The sequence below is a fragment of the Prionailurus bengalensis genome, chromosome B2 (genome assembly GCF_016509475.1).
Source record: "Prionailurus bengalensis isolate Pbe53 chromosome B2, Fcat_Pben_1.1_paternal_pri, whole genome shotgun sequence".
Taxonomy (NCBI): Eukaryota; Metazoa; Chordata; class Mammalia; order Carnivora; family Felidae; genus Prionailurus; species Prionailurus bengalensis.
Genome location: NC_057349.1, coordinates 51,213,246 through 51,239,690, shown reverse-complemented (window position 1 = coordinate 51,239,690; position 26,445 = coordinate 51,213,246). Strand labels below are relative to the sequence as shown.

The 26,445-nt window shown below is 39.1% G+C and overlaps 1 protein-coding gene across 1 annotated transcript in view; it reads right to left on the bottom strand.

Moving 5' to 3' along the window:
- The window catches only part of LOC122489639 (muscular LMNA interacting protein), a 250,265-nt gene that overhangs the window by 129,857 nt on the left and 93,963 nt on the right, over positions 1–26,445 (bottom strand). The window contains 3 exon segments of the mRNA XM_043591667.1: positions 2,317–2,483; positions 2,486–2,708; positions 6,693–6,848. Coding sequence (XP_043447602.1) covers positions 2,317–2,483; positions 2,486–2,708; positions 6,693–6,848 — 546 coding nt within the window.

The window sequence follows — 26,445 nt, the reverse complement described above, 5'->3', positions numbered from 1 at the left end:
ACACAGTGAAAAGGAGTTATAATAGAGATTTTCTAAAAAGGCTAAAAATATATATGGAAAGTGGAAGAGGTGCTCCTTCTGCTGAGCTTAGTGTTACGTAGCCCAGGCCAAAATGGAGATGGGTCTGGGGAAGAAATAAGCTTTACAAAGAGGAATCAGGGGCTCAGGGATGGAAAGCTATGAAGTGTGTACTTTTGTGATAGTTCAGAAGAACTGAGGAAGAGAAGTACAAGATATGAACAGAAAATGACATCTAAGCTAGTTTATTGAAAAGTTAAAAGCCAAACCAGGAACTGAAGGCATTTTTTAGGATAGCTTAATAAATTGTTGCTAATAGTGCTAATTTGTAGACAGTTCTATACATGGATTCGTTTTTACCAGTTAATTCACTTAAATGACTACATTTCTGATTGAAAAATTGACGTTGTTGGCATGAAGTAATCCAATCAGGATATTCTTTAGAGTTGTTGTTCCTACTACTGACTACATTAAAATTCTGAATGCCTTCTTTGGTGCCTGGATCATTGTAAATGATGTAAACATTTGTGGGTAACAGTTACCTTATTTCATCTTATTTTTACTTGATGATGTTCTACTATTCATCGCTCAAATGGATTATTATAGGAAATGGAAACAGGAACAATGGCTATTCCCAAACTTTTCAAGGTCTACTATTCCTCCATTAGTGGTAACCATAATTTTCAGCCACTACTAGTGAATTAGGTTGAATTTGCCTTTTCATTAGGAGCTTTGATAACATGAACTATAACCTACTGCAAAATAATATATTTTGGAAAAAAGATCCAAAGATATGTATCCAGTCTCTAGTTTGACTTATATATATTTGATCACATAAAAACAAGTTAAATGACCAACTCAGGGGGAAAAAACCTAACAACTGGGGGAAGGAGTGAATCAAAAATCCAAAAATTGCTTCATTAAGAATATTTTCTTTGTTTTCTTCTATTTTTTATCATCATGCCTTTATGTTCTTCTTCACAGGGGCCAGATAAAATTACCCTCCCCTGACTATGAGAGCCCCCATGTCTACAACTTGGTGATTCCATCATCTTTCCCGAGGCAAGAAAGAAATGTTTAAGCCTAACACTGCTTACAGAAAATATGTTTAGTTATATAATTAGAACATTTCCAATCATTGAGAATAAATTTTGAGAGGAAATAAATGTTTTAGTCCAGTAGACCAAGATGGGGGTACCCTAGTGAGAGTCTTCTACCATGAAAGAGTAGCCTAAGGATACTGGATACTTAAAAGTGACATAAATTAAGCATCAGGAAGTCAGTGAAAGCTGCAGAAATGAAGATAGGGTGACACCCAAATAAGATGCCTACTCTACAATTATGCATAGGTCCTATCAGCCCCAAAGGGCCGACTCACCAATAAAAATGTTCTCCCAACTACTTTGAGATGCTTGCAAGTGCCTTGTCTAACACATCCTAAATAGGACATCAGGATACTGACTCCTGCTTTACAAAAGAGAACTTTGCATCCACTATCCACTCCCAAAGCCAGCCTTTGCATTCCTGACATTCTACCTAGGCCTTGTCAAAACCATTTTATAAATGCATTATAACAATTAGCCAGCCAATGGCAAATCCTTCATATTTTTCCCTTCAAAATCCCTCTCTATCCACCTCCTTTCTTTCCTGCCCATCACAGAAATGGGTCTTAAATAGGTTCTCCATCTTAAAGGAACTCTTCAATTTTGCTGCTAAGTCTTGGGGTGGAATCTTCTCCCCATTTCGCTAAGGCAAGCCCTGCACTGGTGGGTTCCAGGACTACAACAGATTCTCTCCATAAGACACACAGGTGAGATTTCTTTTTTCTTACACACTCTTGTTTCCTAGCCTGTCCTTTTACTACTCTTTCAGCAGTTTAAAAGTAATGTGTCTACATCTGATATTCAATTGATGTCTTCCCACGGGATCTTTCTCCTATCTGAAGTATGCTTTTGGATGCAGCCAGCTAACCCAGCACTGTCTCCTAAGAAAGTCCCAATATCAACCTCTTTCAAGAATTATTCAAAAGTAAGAGATAACATTCCCCCAGATCCACTCCAGCTGAATATTTTACATTTTCTCTTCAGCCAACTCGCAGTACAATTATATAATCTTTTTGTCTTATGAATTAGTTATCTATATTTACTCTGATGATTTATGATCTTGGGATTTTGGTTTTTTAGTATCTTTTCTCTTTGAGAGTTTTATTTGCTTCAAACAGGAAGGCCTTTGCAGACAGCCTAGGATAAAGAGTATGTAAACATTTTCTTTTATTCTATGACAAGAAGAAAAACCTACCTGCCCATGCTTTTGCGGAGGGGCAATCCCATGAGACATTTCAGGATGTGATGGGGCCTGGAGGTCTGTCCCCCGTGTCTTGGGACGTACCACATCAGAGGCGAGAGTGGAGGAAATTGCTAGAGACTTGGGCCGAGAAGCTGTGGTGCCCATCCCTGCAGGGGGCCTTGTTCACCTTTTCCACTGGTAGATTCATCTTCCCCTTCCGAGTCCACAACAAAGACATATTCAGCTTTAAAGAGGTCACTTTGCTGCATTCCTTGAAGTTCGTTTGCTTTGAGTCCCCTTCCTTGTGAAATATTTTCACTGACCTCTGAAGGATAAATCAATGTTCCTTGGTCTCTCTCCCGTTGGCTCCCAGCATTCAAGGTCAAGTACTCATTGGAATCAGACTGTAATTAATGTAGAGACAGAAAAGCATTGACATTGGTTTGACACTGGCTTCTGTTTTGCCTGTACTCTTAAAAGTTTAACCTGCTTATGATTTCCAAAGACTAGAATTTTTAGGAATATATTTAAAAATCAGGTTGACTTAGGAGAGACTGGATTGAAATTAATGGCTTACTTTTTTTCAAAAAAAATTTTAATGTTTATTTTTATTTTTGAGAGAGAGAGACAGAGACAGAGCACAAACTCAGGAGGGGCCGAGAGGTAGACACAGAATCTGAAGGAGATTCCAGGCTCTGAGTTGTCAGCACAGAGCCCAGTGCGGGGCTTGAGCCACAAACCATGAGATCATGACCCAAGCTGAAGTCGGACACTTAATCAACTGAGCCACCCAGGCACCCCTGAAGTTAATGGCTCACTTTTACTAGCCCGGTTGTCTGTCCTAGTCCAAGCCCAAACAACTTCAAGCTCAGAATCAATATCAAGTAAACCTGCTTTAAAATAAATCATGATATAATTTCTTAAAAAGAAATAGAGATAGCAATGTTTCCCATGAAGGCATTCATGAAACAAATGGGCGTTGGTCAAGTGTTTAGTTAATGGTCAGACAAAACCTGTATAAGTCAGAGAGAAAGGAAACCTCACTGAAAGTTCCTAAAATAGTACAAATCTCTCTGAAAGTCTGAGAGGAAAAATAAAACTAGAACAAAATGCATAGGTATTCAAACAAAACAATCTAAACTAATTGGGAGGAACTCAAGAATCAGACACCAGGAAAAAAAAGTATTTTTAGTACAAAGTATTTTTCACCACTATTTTATTTTGTAATTCTAATTTTTTCCCATCCAATTTTTTTATGAGTACAGAGAGGGTTTACAAGACCAAAGTACGATAGCTTTATCAAACTATCAAGCATCTTTTTCTAAAATGATAACTTGGGGCGCCTGGGTGGCGCAGTCTGTTGAGCCTCCGACTTCAGCCAGGTCACAATCTCGCGGTCCGTGGGTTCGAGCCCCGTGTCGGGCTCTGGGCTGATGGCTCGGAGCATGGAGCCTGTTTCTGATTCTGTGTCTCCCTCTCTCTCTGCCTCTCGCCCGTTCATGCTCTCTCTCTCTCTGTCCCAAAAATAAATAAACGTTGAAAAAAAAATTAAAAAAAAAATAATAAAATAAAAATAAAATAAAATAAAATGATAACTGTACTGTACATTAAGATTGTATTTAAAAGACCCAACGTTTATTTTCTTGGCTTTGATAACCATGCTGTGGTTACTATCCTTTTCTTTGCAACATTTCTTTAGGTCTAAAATTACTGCAGAATAAAAAATAATAAAGAAGACACTAAATAAACTAAAATAAATGAAATTTCAACTGTGGTAGTAAACTTAACATGTGCTATTATATGCATATATATCATATGTGTAAAAATAGAAGTCAAACTACTGATTATATATAACTAAAAAGGTGATTTTATATACCCACTGTACATTTCTTAGCTGATGATGATTTAGTCAAGATAAACGTAAATTGCTTCTGATTAGGATTTCTCTGACAATGGTCATTTCACATATTAAATTATAATGCTATACAATAATAAAAACCCAAATTAGAAAGAAGTTTAAATTAATATAAAAGGATTCAGGAGCGCCTGGGTGGCTCAGACTCTTGGGTGGCATCTGACTCTTGATTGTCAGCTCAGGTCATGATCTCACGGTTTGTGGGATCGAGCCCCAAGGTGGGCTCCATGCTGACAGTGCAGAGCCTGCTTGAGATTCTCTCTCCCTCTCTCTCTGCTCCTCCCCTGCTCGTTCTCTCTCTTTATCACAATAAATAAACTTTTAAGAAAATTAAGGATTCAGAGACAGATTGCTTATTATAAAAAGTAACAATAACTAAAAAGATGGCAAAAATTGAACTAGTCTTCGAAAACCTTATTAGTGATCTAAAATAATTCCCTTCCCCATAGTCCATCATTCTCTATTCCTTTAGTTTGATGTACTTTTGTACAGCTTTATCATTATCTGAGATTTCATTATATGCTTTTCACTTTGTTTATTGTATGCCTTCCCAATAATGAGTTACAGGAGTTGACTTTATTAATTCAGAATCCACTGCACCAAACACATAATGCATTCAGTAAACAGTGGTTGAATATATAAATTATCAAGGGGTTATTTAGCCTGCCCTATTATAATATTGAACTATTTAAAAAATAGGAAGAAAAATCTTGAATATTCTAAAGATATAGTTGTGTGCATTTCAGTGCAATCAGCAAATAAATATCAATGTCTCAGGAAGCTCTGGAAGTTTGCAACCAAGATTAATATATATGTCCACAGTCATCTCATATGCTCATAGCACCTATAACAAAGGATACCATAACTATGTGTGTGTGTGTATACATATTTGAGAACTCTTAGAGAGAAATTTCCTGGACATTCCAACTGTCGTGTGTAGGATCTCCCTGAAATAATGTGGCCTTAATAGTCTTTGAAATAAGGCAGTAGCATTGAAAAATCTCAGGATCACAGATATATTATAGCTTTCCAGATAAGATGTTTTCATACACCCAAGGTGAATCAGATTATTTTGCCCCTTTTTAGTGAATCAAGAACACCACGAAATCCCCCAGTCACATTTTATTCATAATAAGACAGTATTAAAATACATTTTTTTAAGTAGGTTCCACACCCATGATGGAGCCCAACATAGGGCTTGAAATCAGGACCCTGAGATCAAGACCTGAGGTGAGATCAAGAGTTGAACACTTAACCAACTGAGCCACCCAGGCACCCCTTAAATTTATTTTTTAAAGAGAAAGGGTTTTTTAGCCAAACTGTCATTGCACTAACACAAGTCATTATCAGGATTTTTTGTCTGTTTTAATTTTATTTCCAGTTTTGGTCTCATTTTGGATAAGCATAATCAGTGTATAAATACAATTTTATAACCTATGTTGTTGCTTACTATTATAAAGTTAATACTTTCCATGGAATTACATAATCACTATAATTATAACCTTGTAAAAGTAATTTATTATCATATTCTTAATTTTATTTTTCTGATTATTAGCTATTAGACTATTTTTATTTTTCCCTAATTGCTTTCCTAAATGACATTTTTCTGCCTTTGTACTATTTCCTTAAAATATATTTCTTTTTTTTATGTTTATTTATTTAATTTTTGAGAGAGAGAGAGAGAGAGAGGAAGAGAGAGAATCCCAACCAGGCTTTGCGCTGTCAGCTCAGAACCCAATGAAGGGATCAAGCTCATGAACTGTGAGATCATGACCTGAGCCGAAACCAAGAGCCAGATGCTCAACCAATTGAGCCACCCAGGCTAACTACAGGTCAGGCTAACTACAGGCTAACTACAGGCTAACTAGCCACCCAGGCTAACTACAGGCTAACTAGCCAGGCCACCGGCTAACTACGTTTCTAAGAGTTAGTTATTGAAAATTATGACAGTTTTAAAACTATGGATAAGGGCTTTCCACCAAAATTGTATAAATTCATAGAGCTAGCTGCAAAGCATGAGCATGCCAATACCTTCACAACTGTCCCAGTACTGGATATGACACTTTTTAAATTTTGCTAATTTATTGCATGTAAAACAATAATGTCTCACCATTTTATTTTGTATTTTCTATCAAGATAAATTCAAACTTCTCAGGAAATTTTGTTTTTATTATTTTAAGACATATTTGGGAGAAGGGAAAATGCCAGGGGGCAGAATGTGTCATGTGAATAGCAAAGAACAGGGTGTCAACTCATGAGTTGAGAATAGTGTATTAGAGAGAAGCAGGGGTATGATAATTACACACACTATTACACACTTATATTTTTAGTCAACCTTACATTTCACAGACATCTCACTTTATGCAAAGGAAATAAACATTCATACAAATTTCCAAGTCATTATTATGGACAATTGAATGTTTAATATAAAGTTGCTTAATACAAAAAAAAAAAAGAAGAAAAGTAATCCTACCCTATTTACAGCTTCTGGATTCTTATCACTTGGTTCCTCAGGAATTTTAACAAGGAATTTAGAGGTGTCAGCCAACTTAGAGTGGGTTGGTAGTCTTCTGACAGTGGGGACAAATGTGAAGATCAGAGGTTTGGCTTCAGAATCACCAGAAGAGACCTATGAGACATGTAATAAATTAGACCTTCAGTCCTGTCAAAGGTTTATCTTGACTTTATTTTCTATACCCCATGATATTTATCTCAGTTATTTTGATAAGTTGCCTATTATCCTGTGGTCATGTGTATGGTTGCCAAAAAAAACACAGCTATAAAAACAGTCACAGTGGATCAGATCCCCCCCCCTTTTTTTATGATTCCATTTATCAGAGAAAGCAGTACAACCCCAGAAAGATCCTGTTGTAGGGGGATGGCAACAAAACAGTAGATTGGCTAGGTGGTCTTTTGGAATATTATAGGGCACTTCTACCTCAGTAGGATCATCACAAACACAGCATCTAGTCTGTTTCAAAATTGACTTTTATTCATTTAACCCTGGGTTAGCAGTTTCAATTTGACTCATAATCACAACCATGCAAGAAACTTCCAACATGTATCACTAATGAGAATACTAAAAACTGGATTTAAAATTGAAAGAATGCTTTTTTAGCGATTAGAACACCAATGTCTCTCCTTGAGGACACACTTTCTCTTTCATTCATGCTTTAATAATTCAAGAATTATTGTGTTTATTTTTTTAATTTATTTAAATTTTAGTTAACATACAGTACTATATTGGTTTTAGAAGTAGTTTTCAGGGATTCATCATTTACAGACAACACCCAGTGCTCATCATAAATGCCCTCCTTAGTACCCATCACCCATCTAGCCCATCTCCCCACCACTTCCCCTCCATCAACCCTCAGTTGTTTCTTAATGTCCACATATGAGTGAAATTATATGGTATTTGTCTTTCTCTGATTGACTTATTTTGCTTAGCATAATACATTCTAGCTCTATCCATGTCATTGCAAATGGCAAGATTTCATTCTTTTAGATGGCTGAGTAATATTCCATTGTGTGTGTGTGTGTGTGTGTGTGTGTGTGTGTCACATTTTCTTTATCAATTCATCAGTCAATGGACATTTGGGCTTTCTCCATAATTTGGCTATTGTTGATAATGCTGCTGTAACATTAGGGTGCATGTATCCTTTCAAATCTCTATTTTTGTATCCTTTGGGTAAATATCTAATAGTGCAATTGCTGGATTGTAGGGTAGTTCTGTCTTTAGTTTTCTGAGGAACCTCTATATTGTTCCCCAGAGTGGCTGCACCAGAATGATTGTGTGCCACAACTATTTGTTGTGTGGCAGGAACTCAAGGATCTAGGGATGCCATAATGAATAGGAAATAGTCAGTAGACCACACACAAGAAGAAAAAAGGGGATGCACAAACCACTAAGGGAAAAGTGTTGAGCGGTGCCTGCCTACCCAATCTAGGAAGCTCTGGAAAAGGCAACACCTGAAATTTGGTCCCAGGGAAGAGGAAGATCAGGATATCCCAGGCTAAGAAAACCAGATGATTGAAATCGTGGAAGGGTAGCAGCAGTGGGGGGTACATATCAAACTTGGATTCTGTCTGATTGACAACAGAGAACAATTACAGCACCGTAGATTGGGAAATGAAGTAGTCACATTAGAATTTTAGATAGATAACTCTGGGTTTTTGTTCCACATTTTATTCATTTTTCAGAGAGTGCAAGCAGTGGAGGGGCAGAGGATCTGAAGTGGGCTCTGTGCTGACAGCAGAGAGCCCAATGGGGGGCTTGAACTCATGAACTGCAAGATCATGACCCAAGCGGAAGTCAGACGCACAGCCACCTAGGTGCCCCCGATAACTCTGGTTTTAAAAGACATGTGACTAGTGACAAGCACAGAAAACCAAGAGCAATAGATTGAGGACTAAATGAAAGGGAAAAAGAGAAGATCCAGCTGTAAATTTCTCTTTCTAGAAATCTGGATAAAGGGTAAAGAGGGAGGTTGAGAGGAGTTAGTGAGGGAAGGAGAGTCAAAGAGGTGCCTCTGCTGGCATGTAATAGGGTGGACCTGAACATGTCTGTAGACTTGGGAAAGGAGCCAGAAGAGAAGGAAAGCAAAACAAGGTCCTGGAGGAAGCAGGCAAAATATGTTAAGAGAACGGGAGAAGGAACATGGCCTCCTTTGAGTCCAGAGAAAATGAATGAAGATACAGAAAATTTCACGAATGTGGTGCAGTGGTGGAAGCAGAAAGGTGGCATAATCAACACTGATGGTAAAATCAACCCCATCTAATCAGAGTAACACTGCCCCTCAGCTACCTCCATGCCTCTGTCACAAGAAATATGATACACCCCGGCAGGACCCTCACTTTCCTCTCCCTTTAAACTGTGCCCACTTTCTGTGCCTTGGACCTCTCAGGCTTCATTGTGGCCTTCCCTTTAACCCCATCCATGTCAGCCCCTATAAGGAACCCAGGCTGGAGTCATCCCGCAATTCCTGTGTGCTATGCACACCCCCTCATTCTTTTCCCATCTGTGCCCCATCCCAATTCATGAAGTATTTCTACCATACACATTCTGAAATTCAGTCAGCCATCATACAATCTCCCATGTCCTTAAGCTCTTCTCCATCCTCACTCTAATCAAACCACTGCTTCCTCTGAAGGGCTCTGTCTCTAAGAAGCTTGTTCAATGGTTGCTATTTTCCCTCACACTGGACCTGGAAGTACAAGAGTGTCCTCCTCACTCCCCTTTACTACTTCCAGACCATTCTTCTTTCCTCCTACCTAGAAACTTCCAGATGTGAATCTCATGTCAAGAGTCTATACCACTCATGACCTCTCATCTTCACTGTCATCTGCCCACACCCAAATTAAGCAAGCTCTTCTTTCTTTGAAGATTTAGTTCGTGGCTCAATTCCACTCCCTTTAACACTATGCTTTGCTTAATACCCAGTATCACAGCCCATGGGTAATTTTCCTCATATTGTGTTGACCTGGCCTCTGCTCCTTCTTGCCCCTCAATCCCTAGCCTCAACCAATAGCCACCAGCCCTCTGTAATGTCACATTTTCCATTCTCTGATCTCCACTTCTTTTCTTTCCACACTTCCGTCTCATATTCCAGCTGCAACATTTCTCAGACCCCACCAGAAGGAAAATCTACTGATCCCTCCAACATTATGTTTTCCCATACTTCTTTTTTATTTTAGCCAGCCTCAGTGACTGTGTTTACCCCATGCATACTCCTCAAGTGCCCTGCCCTCTCTCACATCATCCCTCCCATTTGGACAAATCACAGTCCTCACTAAATCTAACCTGCTACCTAATCTACCCCTTCACCACAAAGGTATGTAATTGGAAGAAATCACACAACTGTGCTTACCGGTTTCACTTCAAATTTATGACTCTGAGCCTCAAGCAGGCCCTTCAATGTTGCTCTATAAACATATTATAGTTCTATAGTCCATTCACTCTCCCACTTGCCTAGAAAAGTCACACCCTCTCCTTTTTTCACACCCTCAATATCTTCTTCCATGGTCTTACTCTGACCCGATGACTTGGTTTCTTATTTCACTGAGATAACTAGAGCAGTCAAACAAGAATTTCCAAGGTCCCCATCACTACATCTACTCACCCACCCACATCCTTGTCTTTCGAGTGGCCTTCAGTCCTGCCACTATGATCCCACTAAAATCAACCCTCACTTGAGTATTATGCCTTCTACTTACTTTCAATTTTTCAACAAGGTCTTATTAAATGTCTACTAAATGCTAAGACATCACTCTAGGTGTTGGCGATGTAATGGTGAGCACACTAATAGAGTTTACATTCTGTGGAGAAAGAAGTAAACAAAATAAATATGTAAAATATATATTACTTTCAATAGGCGGAAGCTATGAAGACTGGCTATAAGGCTATGGCAGTAACCCATGGGAGAGAAAATGGTAGGTTGAACTTGGGTTGTTGCAGTAATCACAATAAGAAATGTTAAGAGTCTGACTATATTTTAGTTTTTTTTTTATTTTTTGTAATGTTTTATTTATTTTTGAGAGAGAGAGCGTGAGTGGGGTAGGCACAGAGAGAGAGAGGGACAGAAGATCTGAAGTGGGATCCATGCTATCAGCAACAAGTCCACGTGGGGCTCAAACTCAGGAACTGTGAGATCATGACCTAAGCCAAAGTCAGACATTCAACCGACTGAGCCTCCCAGGTACCTTGGTTCTGGCTAGATTTCAAAGGAAAACTTAGAATTATCTTAAAAATTAGATGTGGGATATAAAAGATAGATAAGAATCAAGACATGTACAAAATTTTGACCTGAATAACCACAAGAAATTAAATTTTATTCACTAAAATGGGGAAAACAACAGGTGAAGCTAGTCTGAGAATAAAGATCAAATGTAATATGCCAAATACAGATCCAAGTGGAATTGTAGGTATGGAAGTCAAGTTTAGAGGAAAGTCTGTGCTAAAGATAAAATTATTAGGATTGTTAACTTGTACATGGTATTTAAAACCACAATACCAGAAGAGATCACCAAGGTAGTAAGCACAAATAGGAAAAGAAGAGGTCCAAGGTTGAAGCCTCCAGAGTTGGAACACTAAGTTATCAAGCAGCTAAGGAAGAACTAGAAAAATTGACATGGGATTTTAAGGAAAACAGAAAAGACTAGAACGTCATTGACAGCAATAGGAAAAATGCCTTACTATAAACAAAAGGAGAGACAGAATATGCCGAGGACCCGTAGTAGTGAAGCAATTTGCTTGGACATTTGATATCTTCTCCAGGGATGTGTCAAACTACCCCTCACAGGAACAGAAAAAAACAATGGTAGCACTTACAGAGTTGGTGTTCAGAAGCAGTTTTGGCAAAAGGATGTTGTGAGCGTGAGGAAATTGAGGGCTCTAGTGAGAGTAGAGCAAGCGAACACCATGGAGTGAAGTTTGGAGAGGTACAGAAGAGGAACCCTCAGATTCAGGGGACCAGTGGTCTCTGACGCTCAGAGACCAGATTTGATAACATGGTGAGGGTTGGGGAGAATGACGTGGGGTTAGAGTACGGTATGTGAGAGTTTAAGATTTAGATGTATGGTAATTCTGGATGATTATGTGGTCTAAGGCTTTGACCTTGAGACTGAGTATCTCAGAAGAAAAAAAAACAAACAGAAAAGGCACTGAGATTGGGAAGCTCAAGTAACTGTGAGACAAGAAGGTTGACAGAGTCATTCTGGTGAAAATGAAAGCCACCATGGATGATAAGACTGGACTGGACAGAGAGACTGAGAGCATGATGGCACTCAGTGAGCCTGGGGTCAGGCGGTACCTGGATCAGGCTATCTGACACACTAGATTATTAATAGGTATTTTCTTTGTGAGTATGTAATCAAAGAAAGAGAAGTGGATATCCTTACAGGATATTTCACCCACATTATATGTCTAATGAACTAACTGTAGGCCAGTTTATTATAGGGTACAGCTTTCTGATAACTAAAAATACTAAAACAGCCACGCCTTCTAGAAACAATTCCTTAGGGAATATAAAACACACAGACAAACCTTTCTGAACCATCTCTCACTCTTTAACCTTCTTTTATGCCTTTAAAGATAGTTGTCATTATTCCTTCATTGCAGTCATGTCAAAATTGCCAGGTTGCAACTAATCATCCGAAAATAATAAATCAATGCTCTCCTCTGTAGTGAGGAACAATAGATCCCTTGTGAGATTTGGGAAGCCCATTAGTCTTATCAGCAACAACAATATGACACACTTACTAGATAGATTATTTTCTAGGAAGGCGTCTTTACATGACTAATCTCATAAATATCATGATAGATAGCGGTTTTAGCAACAAAATCATTAGAGGTAGTTCAGATAATTCATCGCAGAATTTCATGTGGGTAGGAAATAAAGACAGTGCTTTAGGAGTCAAAAAAGAAGTGAAACTGTGAACTTATCCCCAGGTTCTATAGGCCCATCATCTCCCCAGATGATGACTACAAGTCTGTCTTATGTTCTATCCCCATGAAATTTAAATACCAACATATGAAAGGGTTCAGTATTAAGTGCCCCATGAGTATGAAATACATACAACCATTACTAACAGTAAGTGATTTTGCCTTCTAAAACACACACAATGACGAAAATTCATTTCTCCAGCCTTGTACAATTTGTACAATGCAATCCCACTTAAATCTCCAAAATACAAATAGATCTCTACTGTTGATACCCCATAAATTATAGACTTTTTAAAGGGTAATAGCTATAATTTTAGTGAATAAAATGGAAACAAAGTATGAGTGAACACTAACGTTTCAGTGCATAAGGTGTGCTTTTAATGCAATGCCCTCAAATGAATTTCTAAGCATAACCACAAGTTGACAATGAAAGCAACAGCAAAATAAAATTATTCCTTTCTATTTTATTGTCATATTTTCCTACAGACACAGCCATATCCTACATAAAATGTCTTTCCCGGTATAGGAGAACAACTTTTTTTTTTTAATTTTAGTTGAACCAATACATGATGTCATTCAAGAATAACATAAAAGGGAAAATCTAATAGGGCTAAAGATGTATTCATCTTCCAAGGTTACTGTTGGAGAAAAAGATCAGGGATAAATTCCCATCTGCACACATATCCTCAGAAGCACAACCACAAAAAGGGCAATGGTTCGGTATCTGCTTTTAAGCTGGGAGTACAGTGTTAGCATGGGGCTCTTTTCATCGCTATTTCCTAGCATCCTCTTATCTAACCAATGATGTACAAATTTTTTTTTTTGTACAGAATTTAGGTTGGAAAAGGATGTGAAATTATACTATGTAACATTTAGATGTAGAGCCACGTGTTAGTTGATAGACTGCTGAATCCCCGGTTCAAAAAAGAAGAAAAAAAATTTTTTTTTCTGTTTCCTGCACACGGTGGCCAAGTTCCAGGGGAGCCCAGAAATGAATCGCTATGGTGATGAAAAATCATTTTCCACACAAAGCAGAAACAGATGCACGTTAATACCACTGCACTTGTTAAATGCCAGTTAACACTTTCAGTTGCCAATGCCATTTAAAAACGCATCTTAGGTCTTGTTCTTGGGAAACTACTTTAATAATAGAATTAGACCCAGACGGATTAAACTCTCGCCCTAAAAATGGTTTCAAGCACTCGACATCTCTTGAGACTGTCCCCTTCTCCCCAGACAGGCGAATAGGAACTTAGGAAATTGTGTTTTCCCACACCATGCAGGTTAAGTGCTCCGTTGCTCAGTTTCAGGCTGCAGTGCCTTCCTGTCTACTATTTCCCTAAAAGTTCTCTTCCTTCCCATGTCAACACCCACACTCACAGATGTCCACCAGCCTCCTGTTGAGCAGAGGCATCCCTGGGTGTCAGCTTCAACACTATGCCGAGGGCAGTCCTGAGCATTTTTTTGGTTGGCCAGTGAGCAGTTCGCTTTTATCTGCTGGCCCCTTCCACGAACTGTAGATAACATTTCATTTTGACATACGGTCAAATTTATCTATACCCAGGCAACTCTCCCTCAAGCCCTCTTGCAGCAAACAACGAAGCGCACAGCCTTTAAAAGTTCCTGAAAACATTAAGGAAAGACTTCCTTTTACCTGGTGTGTGGTCTGAATGCTCCCTGCTAAGATGCACGAGTTCATTTGGAAGTAATTGTTCTCGCAGTCCCTCGGAAGCCCCTGTTCTGGAAGCATTGATTCATCACACAAGGGAGTGAGCAAACCGATGACTGAGGTGTGGGAAGGGAGCCTCTCACTAAAACAACACACACTCACACAGGGAAAAAAAAAATTCTAAAAAGAGGTAAAGTGGAATCCTCCCTGAATTGAAGAATCCTGTCAGTTCCCAAGAGTAGATTTATGTTTAGACAATTTTTAGATTTGGCACTTCATGAGAGGTCATACCGACTGCTGAAATGGAGCCAGTAGAAATTAAAAAAAAAAATGCCACCTATATGTGTTTGCCCTCTTTTCTTGTCACGCAAGTATTCCAATTACATATTCTGCAAAAAGAAGAGAGAAGCCAGAATGTGCCGCGACGAGAAGCTGATTGAAGGGCCCAAGCATCTGCCAATCTCAGGAACCAGGTGGTCACATGCACTGAGAACATTTAGAGACACAAATACATGCAAACACTGTGTCTAAATAAAGAACGACACAACACACAGTGATCATTTCAAAAAAATCAATAATATGATCGGCCGTGGGCATGTAAATGCAAGCAGCGGGAGCATCTGTAGTGACTGAAGTTCTGCTATTAATCAAATTAGCTCTAGAATAAAGCTTGGAATCAAATATTTGTGGGGAAAAATTCCATTCCAAGGTTCCTGGAAGATGCTGAGTGTCCTGACTGCAGACAAAACTTCATACACGAAACTGATTGGAGTCTTCAGATTTCAGTAGTTCTATATTTTTTATGTATTGATTTTTCTCCAAATCTGTTTGGACTTGGCAATGAAAGCACAAACCTACGTTTGTGCTTTGGCAATGAAAGGTGGTGTGGCGCAAGGGCTTATTATAGACCAAAGGCTATGGAAAGCAATGAAGATTTTATTTTCGAGATCTGGATTATATCTCTTAATTTTCAACCTTATCAAAAGTCTGAAGGGGCACATGGTCTCATAGTTTGTGAGTTTGAACCATGCATCAGGCTCTGCTCTGAGAGCTTGGAGCCTGCTTTAGATCCTCTGTCTCCCTCTTTCTCTGCCCTTCCCCCACTTGATTGTGGGCTCTTTCCCTCAAAAACAAACATTCAAAAAAGGATCTAAAAAACACAAAACAAACAAAAAAGCCTGAATTTTTGGAAACATTACAAGTAAGGTAATTGCCAAAAGTGATTCTACTAGCACACTGGCAAAAATTCTTCCAAATAACATGGAACTTTTTGACCTAGAAAGTTATCTAAATTTCCGAATAGAAGTGCTGTTATGTCACTAAACAAATTTATGTGTTCCTCTATGCCAAGTATAATTATGGATACTCAAAAGAAAACATAACACTCTCCTGCCCTCAAAGAGCTTACAGTCCAATTAAGAATATAAAACAGATATATAAATAATAGAAATACAAACCAAAAAAGAACAGAAAAGAAAAGGAGAGAGGAGAAGGGAAGGGAAGGGAAGGGAAGGGAAGGGAAGGGAAGGGAAGGGAAGGGAAGGGAAGGGAAGGGAAACGAAGGGAAGGGAAGGGAAGGGAAGGGAAGGGAAGGGAAGGGAGGGGAGGGGAGGGGAGGGAAAGGGAAGGGAAGGGAGGGGAGGGGAGGGGAGGGGAGGGGAGGGAGGGGAGGGGAGGGGAGGGAAGGGAAGGGAAGGGAAGGGAAGGGAAGGGAAGGGAAGGGAAGAGAAGAGAAGAGAAGAGAAGAGAAGAGAAGAGAAGAGAAGAGAAGAGAAGAGAAGAGAGAAGACAAGAGAAGGCAAGAGAAGACAAGAGAAGTTCCATATTGAAGTTCTCAAACTTTACACATAAACCACCTAGAGAGCTTGAGGACATCAGGGATGGGCCCCCAGATTCTCTATTTCCAACAAGCTCCCAGTTGATGTTTCACAGCTTGTTCATGACACTTTGAGTAGCAGAGACTTGGAGAAACTTTTGGAGGGAGGGGAGATCACAGCCACACGGAGTAATTCAAGGATAAAGTGGCATTGGGGCCACACTTAGAAGCATTGGGGAGTGGGAGCTTGGGAATGTGGGATAGAATAACAGTTATTTCAAAGCAGAGATAAAAGCTTGAGTGAAGGCACCTATCAGAACAGCAGTAAGCAGCAAGTCTATTCATAAAGGATGAAATCCTAGAGTTGGTCATTCACTGGCTATGGGACCCAGGGGGACCTCTCAAAGGCAGTCCTTTCACCTGTGAAATGTGGATAAGAAGAGTACTTATCTCACAGAGTTCTGGCGAGGATGAAGTTGAAATCATATAAACCCTAAAGGCCACACACCTCAGTTCCAGTGAGTGGTTCCCCAAGGGGAAGTAGCAGTCCAGTCCCTTGTCAATATTTCGATCTGTTCATGCCAAGCAGACTCAAACAACTATGAAGCTCTTCTCCCATACCTCATTCTGTCCACCTTCTGGTCTTTTCTCTCTCATTCCCTCCCCCAGCTAAAACAATACTTAAACATGTTGGCAAGTCAACTTTGGAAGAGGAAATAAATATTTTAGCCCCTATCTTTTGCCCTATTTAAACTCTTCCTTGAATCATTTTACAACATGGGAGCCAATTAAATTCACCCATTATTTTGCTATTTTGCTCTGTTTCTCCTTGGCAACTTTTCTCTAATCATTTTCTTTCTCTTGTTTTATTAACAATTGTTGGTGTTACAGACTATTTGTTATATTGATAGAAGTAATAATTGTTAGTTAAAAAAACATAATGGTCATGCATTCTAGCAGCATGCTTTAGCCATCTGGTTAGTAACTACATATAGCCTCAAAGAGCACATGTATTTAGGACAATTTCTATAGAAACCATCCTCATTTGAATAGAAAATAATGGCATGGTTCAAAAAACAGGCCCCAGTCTTGGATGATGAAGAGCATGTAAGTTTCTTACACAGGATGGAAGGGTGGGGAGGAGGAGAGAGTCTATTCTCCAATTACAACCACTTTCCTATGTATACAAATGTCAATTAGGGTTTCCCAAAACCCTGAAGCATTTATAAATACAAAATTTTTTTTCACAGCTCTATATAAGCATTTATTCAATTAGGTTAAGCCAGTTGTGCATCATATAAACATACATGTTTATTTCTCCATCTTGTTGTATAAACACACACTTTTTAATGATCTCTCTTCCACTGCAGAACAAAAAATACTCCATTGAATAATGTTTTTCCAAAAGTAAATAAAGTTTGTCAAAGTTTGCAACAGTTTCCAACTTCTCTTTAAGTTTTGGCATTATTGATGGCTGAAGTAGGACCTCTTTCACCTTCTTATTAAACAGATATTACTACAGTAACTTCCAGCCAAAAGACTCTTCAGGTAGTGCTTTTAAAATAAGTAATATGCAATAAATAGTCCCTCTTCTTGATATGGGAAACAAATTTGAGGGGAAAGTAGATGAGCACACAAAAGTTTTCCAAGAAGCATGGGATTAAACAGATCCAGTTGCCAAGGCTAGACACCCATTTGTCTGTTCCTATGCTCTGTGCTTGATAAAAGAAGGTACTAGAAACCCATTTATTTATCTTAATAAATATCTATTGAGTACCAGAGACTAGTCTAAGCTCTGAGGGACATGAAGATAGAGAAGATTTGGACTCTATTCTCAACATGTGTTATAGTCCTATGAAGAGACACAAGTTACACGGGTCATGAGTGAGGTCTGAGGACAGTGCAAGGTGATGTGCTGAAGATAGACTGTATGGGAAAGTGGTGTCAAGCCATTCCCAGGGAGATTTCACTCTTAGCTTCTGCACTCTTACTTCCTATTTCTGGTGATCAATACTAAGACACTTATTCTGTTTTAGCTGTAGGTGGAATTTTTCCTCCACAAATGGGAATCACCAGGGGTTTGGATTCCTGTCTCCAGGGCAATAGGTGATTCCAGGGATGCTAATCAGGGCCATCCCAATTCACAGACTCAGAATTGAGTGTCTTATATTTAAAGGGAATTCTGACCTCTCATCAAAAATATGTGAGTTTCTGGGGAGCCCGGGGAACTCAGTTGGTTGAGCGTCCAAATCCGGCTCAGATAATGATCCCACTGTCCATGGGGTCGAGCCCCGTGACAGGCTCTGTGCTGACAGCTCAGAACCTGGAGCCTGCTTTGGATTTTGTGTCTCCTTCTCTCTCTGCCCCTCCCCCGCCTATGCTCTGTCTCTGTCTCAAAAAATAAACATTAAAAAATTTATATAAAAAATATGTGAGATTCCATCACAGCCTAAGTTTGGCTCCATCCATGTCAAGCATTTGTATTGGTCTCATCTGGATTGCATCTATTCCTTGTACTACCGCACTCATAGGTTCTCTCCTCTTTGGGGTTTATACTCTTAGTTAATAGGATACTAGTAGCCCCCCTTAATTCAAATACACTAGGAGCTTCAAAGTATTGAGGAAAACCTAGCACCTAAGTAAGACTGTGACATAGTTAAATATTCAGACAAAATGAATAGGCCTTACACGTGGCAGAATTTGAAGGGAAAAGAGACAATGATAAGAAACATTTATCCAACAGGAATAAGAGTTTGGTCACCACTCTCCCCTTGTTGAATCACTTTCTTGACTTGGCTTCGGGCACACCATCTCCTTTTAGTCCTGTTCCCATCCCCTAAAACACTCCCTTGTCTGCTTTGTGCTATTCTACCCTTAAGCTTTGAAGTAGCCCAGAAGTCACTCCTTGGATAATTTCATCCAGTTCTGTAGCTTAAATAACATTTGTTCCAGATTTGTATCCCCAGCCTGAATGGCTTCTTTGGGTAATACCCTCATGTATCCAGCTAACATCTTCACTAGGATATCTCATGGACATCTGAAACTGAATTATTTGTTTTTCTCCTGAAACTGTTGCCCGCCACAGCCCCCAAGTTTTCTCTGCCTCAGCATATAGCTATTCCTATTTCTCATTGCTTAGGCTAAAAATGATAAACTTACATCACTTTTCTTGGTTGCTCATTATCCCCCATCAATATATCAGTATTGGTGAATATTCTGATATTCTTGATTTCTCATAATCCCCCACCACCAATTTATCAGTATATCTCCCTTCAAAATAAATCCAGAACCCTACTTCTATTTCTAACATCCTAGTAACAGAACCTGCCATCATCTCCTTTCCAAATCACTTCCTCCTAACTAATCTCCCCTGCTTCCTCTTTGCCTCCTGTAGGGATGCTCTGATAAACCATCTAGACCTCCCTTCAGGCTGAAGGACTATTCCCCAGCTGCTGGAGGTGCTGAAACAGTGCTCAGCTGTCTGTCCTCTCCAAGTGTTGCTCTCAGTTGAATAAAGCGTCTTGCCCAAAGCCACTCCCACTTGCCCAAAGCCACTCCCCCTTCTCCAGGGCAGCTGCATCCAATGGCTACTTGATACACCCATATAAAAGCCTGCCACTCTCCTTCCAATTTAGGGCAAGTCTAATGAGCGATCTTACGAGGTCAGTTAAGCTTTTTTTCAGTCTGCCTTGCAACCCATTTCTCTCCCTGCCTAATCTTGCTGCCTTCCCACTCCCACAGGTATGGTAAACTTCCTGCATGCTACTCTCCACCTCAGAGTCTGCTTCCTGGGAACCTAATCTGTTGCCACACCTCCCTGTAGTCATTGTCCACACGGGAGCAAGACTGAGCCTTTAAAACAGAAGTCAGACCATGCCGCTTTTTCTGTGCAATACCCTCCAATGGCTTCCTTTGTCACCCAGAGGATAAGCCAGTATCCTTGTAATGGCCTACAGCCAATGTGATCTGGCGACTACTACACTCAGCTTGCTCCCTCATGTCTATCTACAGTGATTTCCCTGCATTCCTAGAGCACACTAATCCCATTCCCTGGGATGTTTTTCCCAAGCTCATGAGTTTCTTCACTTCTTCATGTCTCTCCTCAAACATTAGTTAAACTGTAAAACATTCCTCACTAATCTCTGTAATAAATTACCACCCCAATTCTAAGATCTTGCTAGCACTCTCTATCCCTGTTAGCCCATGTTATTTTTCTCCAGAGCACTAACCAGCTTTTAATGCTTGCTCATTATCTGATTTCATTATTGGATTTTAAACTCCATGAGAGCAAGGATTTTTGCTTTGATCACTATTATTTTCCTAGCAGCTAGAATAGTATGGGGCACTCATAAGCATTCAATAGATATTTTTCCAGTAAACTTATTGACTGAAAGTGATCTCTTTATTTGTGGACATTTCTTATACTTTTCTTCTAATGAGAAGGATAATAATTCTGGTAAACTTGGAATCAGCTGTCCAAAAGTAAACAGAATCAGCCCAATCTCCTCAAGTTTCTCAGTTCCACTGGAACAGTTGTTGCTGGTATTCACAGGTCCTTACTGAGAACCAAAGGTTTAGGGGCTAAAGGAAGAAGCAAGATGGAGATAATTTCAGCCAGCTGCCTCCCCATGACTCTTACATACAAATACCTGTAACAGAAGATATCAGGATGTTCAAAGCAATGGATTGTCCAAAGTCAGGTCAGAAGCAGACAAAATAGGTTCTGATCTCACATTTTCCACCAAATAGCTGTGAGGTCTTGGGTAAGTCACTTAACTTCTCAGGGACAATTTCCTTATAAAATAAGACCCCCAATTAGTATTACCTGATGCCCCTTCTTTAGAATACCAGCCTTGAAGATGAAGGGTAACAAAGGGGTTCTGTGGTAAAATAAATTTAGGAATTGGAATATTCTATATCTTTCTTTAGAAGGAGTCTCACAATCAAGAGGCCTTTGAAGCTTGGTTTAGCCCATAGTTTCTCACATTTATTTGGCCACAGAACCTCTTCCTTGCCTGACGTATACCAACATCCCACTCATAGCGTGAACTACTGAACTGGACAATCCATACAGACTTCTTTCTGTTGTGATAGTTAATAAATCTATAAAAATAAGGTAGTTTGGGCAAACAAACAAACAGAGAGTTTCCACATAGTTACTACATGAAGTGCTACTCATGATCTGGAAGGAGAACACAATGAGCTAGATGGATATCAGCAGATGATCTCTGAGTTACAAAGAGAGAAACAAAAGACACTGTATATATTCCAGGTTTACCAACTATAAACCCACCTATGCCAAACCCACCTACTTCACTAGCAACATTCAGGGGCACAGGAATATGAATTAAAAGATGATGAATTTTCCAGAAGTTCTCAAAATATATTCAAAGAGGGGCACCTGGGTGGCTCAGTCAGTTAAGCGTCTGACTTCAACTCAGGTCATGATCTCGCGGTCTGTGAGTTCGAGCCCCGCGTAGGGCTCTGGGCTGACGGCTCAGAGCCTGGAGCTGCTTCGGATTCTGTGTCTCCCTCTCTCTGACCCTCCCCCGTTCATGCTCTGTCTCTCTCTGTCTCAAAAATAAATAAACGTTAAAAAATTAAAATATATATATATATATTCAAAGAAGTACTAACAAACTGTGAGGTAAACATTTAGAGATAAGACATATTGTTTAATAGATATACTCAGAGATTCCATAGTGAATCATTTCTGTGTACATCATAAGAGAAACAAATTTTGACTCAGAATATAGCTCATAAAATCTTATTTCTAAGTGCAGAGAGTGACACCAGCATCTTTACAGTTTACATTATAATTTCATAAAGAAACATGACAAAGTAATATTTATTTTTAATATGACTGTTAGTATAATTTGATTTATACACATTTTCATTTAAAATAAAAGAGGAAGCAATAGCATTCCATGTTTCAGGTATCTTTATGTATGAAGAATGCTCTCAAAAGCCTTCATCATATGCTACAGATGAAAATTTTATCTGTATTCCTCAGTTTAGACAGTGAGGAAAACTGTGTTCCAAAGTGTTATTAAAATGGCTCAACCATAAAAGGATTTGATTGATTATTTTAAGAACTCTATGATCTTTACAGTTAGGCACTACCCACCAGGGCAAGTCATGGACTGCACCCCCCTCACCACCCACAGGGTATCTTGTTGGAGAAAAGATCAATTACCAATGTTTTGTCATTAGAGTCACATGTTGACTTTCAGAAGCAATTGAATTTTTTTGAAAGAGAAAGACAGCATGCATGTGCATATGCTCAGGGGAGGGGCATAGGAAGAGGGAGAGAAAGAATCTTAAGCAGGCTCCATGCCCGAGGCAGAGCTCAATCCCACGACCCTGGGATCATGACATGAGCCAAAATCAAGAGTCAGAGGCTCAACCAACTGAGCCACCCAGGCACCCCAGCTTTTTAAATTAGCTTTCTCATACTTGAGCAATTAAAGAATAGGCTTAATACAAGTATAAAGACAAGCACATCACAACAATAACTACAACTTACTACTCGTATTTTATAGTTTATCTTGATACATCATTTCCTCTCCTATAAACTCTATAGAAATACATGACTCTTAGCAGAATCACTGCACAAAGATGTCAGCCAGTTTCTGTTAGTTTTGTCGTGGGCTACCTACCACTGATTGGAAGAATAAAACAGAGAACAATGTAAGTGTAGAAATAACTAATTGCATTTGCAATACAGTAGTGAGAACATGAGCTTTAAGTAAGAGTACTGGTGTGGTATCCCCCTCCCCACTTACTAGCTATGTGACCCAAAGTAGATCCTTGATCTTCCTGACCTTCATTTATTTATGACCATAGAACTTATCACACAAAGTGGGACTCCCTTGAGCCTGAAGGGTAAGGGGGAGGGCATTATTAGTAATTACATTAGGACAACAGGCATAAATGGGACTATTGTGGGCAAACCAAACATAATCGGCCTACTTATTTGCAATATTGAGATATAATACCTCAGTACTGTTGTGAGGTTAAAGTGGCATGATATAATATGATATATAGGAAATTTGTCAATTCATGTGTTCAGTAAGTTATTCCTCCTTTTTCGTAAATAGCAATTGGGCACTGGTTGAGGGTAGGGGTGATATGAAGGGCTTAATGTATTATCTTTGAAAAAAATGGAGCATGGTGACTGACCGGTGCTCCCGACTTTGCTTGGAACACTCTCTAGCAATCTCCTCCCTAGTTAACCACTCTGTACCACACTGAGTCCTAGGAAACTCAGAGATTCCAAGATGAATCATTCTAATTTGCATCATGAGAGCCACACAATTTCTGAAACACAATATACTTCATAAAACCACTACCTAAAGACTCCTTTCCTGACTGCGGAGTTTAGATACAGCCTCCTGTCGCACGCTTTCTTAGCAACTTGTACTTTTCCATGGCATTTGCTGCTATTAAAATTACAGGATTATATAGTGAATTCTTTAGTATCCGATTCCCCATTTGAAACATAACCACCAGGACAATGGGATTTTCTATTTTGTTCCTTGCTGTACCCAAAGTATCTAATGTAGTGACTAACACATAAGAGGGGATCAATAAATGTCCATTAAACAATTAAAATTATTATGTGCATTCATGATAGTTGTATGGAAGATTTACAGAAGGCAAGACAGATTTCTGTCTTCAAGGAACATACAGTGTCAGGACCCATAGAGAAATAAGAGTCAACTTATCCAAATCACTGGATAATTTTGTTGCTTTGAAGATAGAGCACGTATAAAAATAGCAACCCACACTGGATGTCAAAGCTGTGACTGTTTTGGGGAGCCTGGGTGGCTGAGTCGGTTGAGCATCTGACTCTTGATTTCAGTTCAGGTCACGATCTCAGAATTCATGAGATCGAACCCCACCTCAGGCTCCATGCTGACAGCACACAGCTTGCTTGGGATTCTCTCTCTCCCTCTCACTCTGCCTCTCTCTCTCTCTCTCTCTCTCTCTCTCTCTCTCTCAACATAAATAAATAAATAAACTTTAAAAAAAGAACTGTGACTGTTTTAGGAGCACATGGAAGGAATCAGCATTATCAGGGTGTGTGAAGGGCCAGGGCTCATGAAGAAAAATAGGGAAAAGTATCTCTGGTCCAGATTTCCCCTCCCACCCCTGGCAGCCATGGACTGTCACCTTGGCTACCTCACACACTTCACCCACTCATCCGGAGCACAGATTTTTATCCTTCCTCCAATACATGTAAATACCACTGAACAAGTTTGATGTGATGCTGCTCTTGACACTAAATATACACCATCGCTCGTATTTCCCACGGCAAACCAGAAAAAGAATTATTATGTCCATTAGACAAGAAAAATGAGACTAAGGGAGATTAAATTATTTGCTCAACCCAGCACGTGATGCAGCTGGATTTGAACTTGGGTCTGCCTGGCTAGAACCCAGGGTAATATTGACTCTTATTTGCTGACTGCTCTGCCAGCCTTACCTTAGAAACACTCGTTCATAGAAAAGTCATAAGGAAGGCGATAGGACAGGACAGTACAATGCAGTAGCCAGCAAGGATTGTGTTTTTAACATCGTTTCTACCCAGAAGAACTGGGCAACAGTGAACATTTTCTCCAAGCCTCCAGTATTCATTCTCCAAATGTGGCTACATACTCTGACTTTTCCGCCTTTCATAGCTGTTATTCTCTTACGATGTCTATGTCAGTTCTAACAATAAAAGCAATGCATACCTACTTTGCAACATAACTTTAAAATGGAAATGAGATATCACCAGAAAATACAATTATACTGTCATCGGTATAAGTGCTAAAGCTACATAAATTTCAATATGGATAGTAAAATATGGAGACACAGAAAAATATTGTTGAATATTTAAATATGGCAAATTGTGTTTATGATAAGTATTTCAATATATTTATTAGACAATAGTTATCTTCAAAAACATCTAAAACAATGTTTGAGCTACTAACTTATTAGAATTGATTAATTCTACTAATAGAAACAATAGAGTTTGGAGCCAGAATCAGATTCAAATAATAAATCTACCTATAATTAACCGATGATATTATATAAGGTACTTCAGTTTTTTCATCTATAAAATAGGAATGATGAAAGCATCCAAATCTCAGAGTGAATGTGAAAATGAGATGACACGTTACAACCCTAGTGTATGGCTCTCCACACAGGAGACACACAATGTGTATGATTTCTTTCTGTCTTTTTAGGATAGATAAAATGGGTGAGGTTTAACAAAGATTTCTAAGTGATGCAAGTGTCATAATACTATCACATTTACTTGCACAGTCTTGTCCTCCTCATCCCCTTAACTCCAAAACAATACAGAAATCTGGATTTTAACCATCTTGACCCTCATCTACCATCATCCTAAAGATATTCTACAAACCCTGTGGCTTGCCCACAAATGCTCAAAACCAGCTTCATCAGGAGTTACACAACAGTCAACAAGCAAGTTAATAGACCCAAAATTAGCTCCATAGCCTCCAGAATCAATCACCACTTAGAGACTTAAGGATTATCTTGAAAGAAGGTGCATATGCATTTGTAGAAAATTAATTTAGTGGGTGAAGAGTTGCATATGAGTCAAATTATATTAGGATGGTCTTTCCTTTTGATTTCAGGGTTGACACTTAGTAATTTTCAACCAAGGGAAAAGCAGTTGATGACTACAATGTATTCCCACGAGATGAGAGATGTCCTGGGCCCCATGCTCCTATGCAGTCTTCCGTGAAGACAGGAGTTAATGAGGTCTTGGATCACCAGTGCATCCCTGGTGCTTAACATTTGGTAGGTACTATTATGTAATTCTTGAAAGAATTAATTAATAGTATATGCTTACCCTCACAAAAGTAAGAGGTAAGAAATAAAGGTGCTATGGGTCAAGTATAAAGAAATAGAAGACAGAACACAAAGTTTTTCTCCCCATGACTCACATTACTTAATGGTAATGCAACTGAAATTTAACCTTCCACTGGCACTTCTCTGACTAAACCCCATTAGATGATAGGAACCTTCCTAGGTCAGAAATGGCCACCATCTCAAAGTTGAGATATTAAGAGGCAGTAGAGAAGACAACATGAAGAAAAACTCTTTCTCATTTACTTGTCACAGTGTGTGATGGAAAAATACGCAGGATATAAGAAGGAAAAATTTCAAGTCACTAACATAGATCATTTAAAGGTATTTTATACATTGTGAAAAGGAAACTGAAATAACAACCTTCTTACATGAAAAAAAGCACTTTACCTACTTACCAAATTTGCCAACAGATTAAA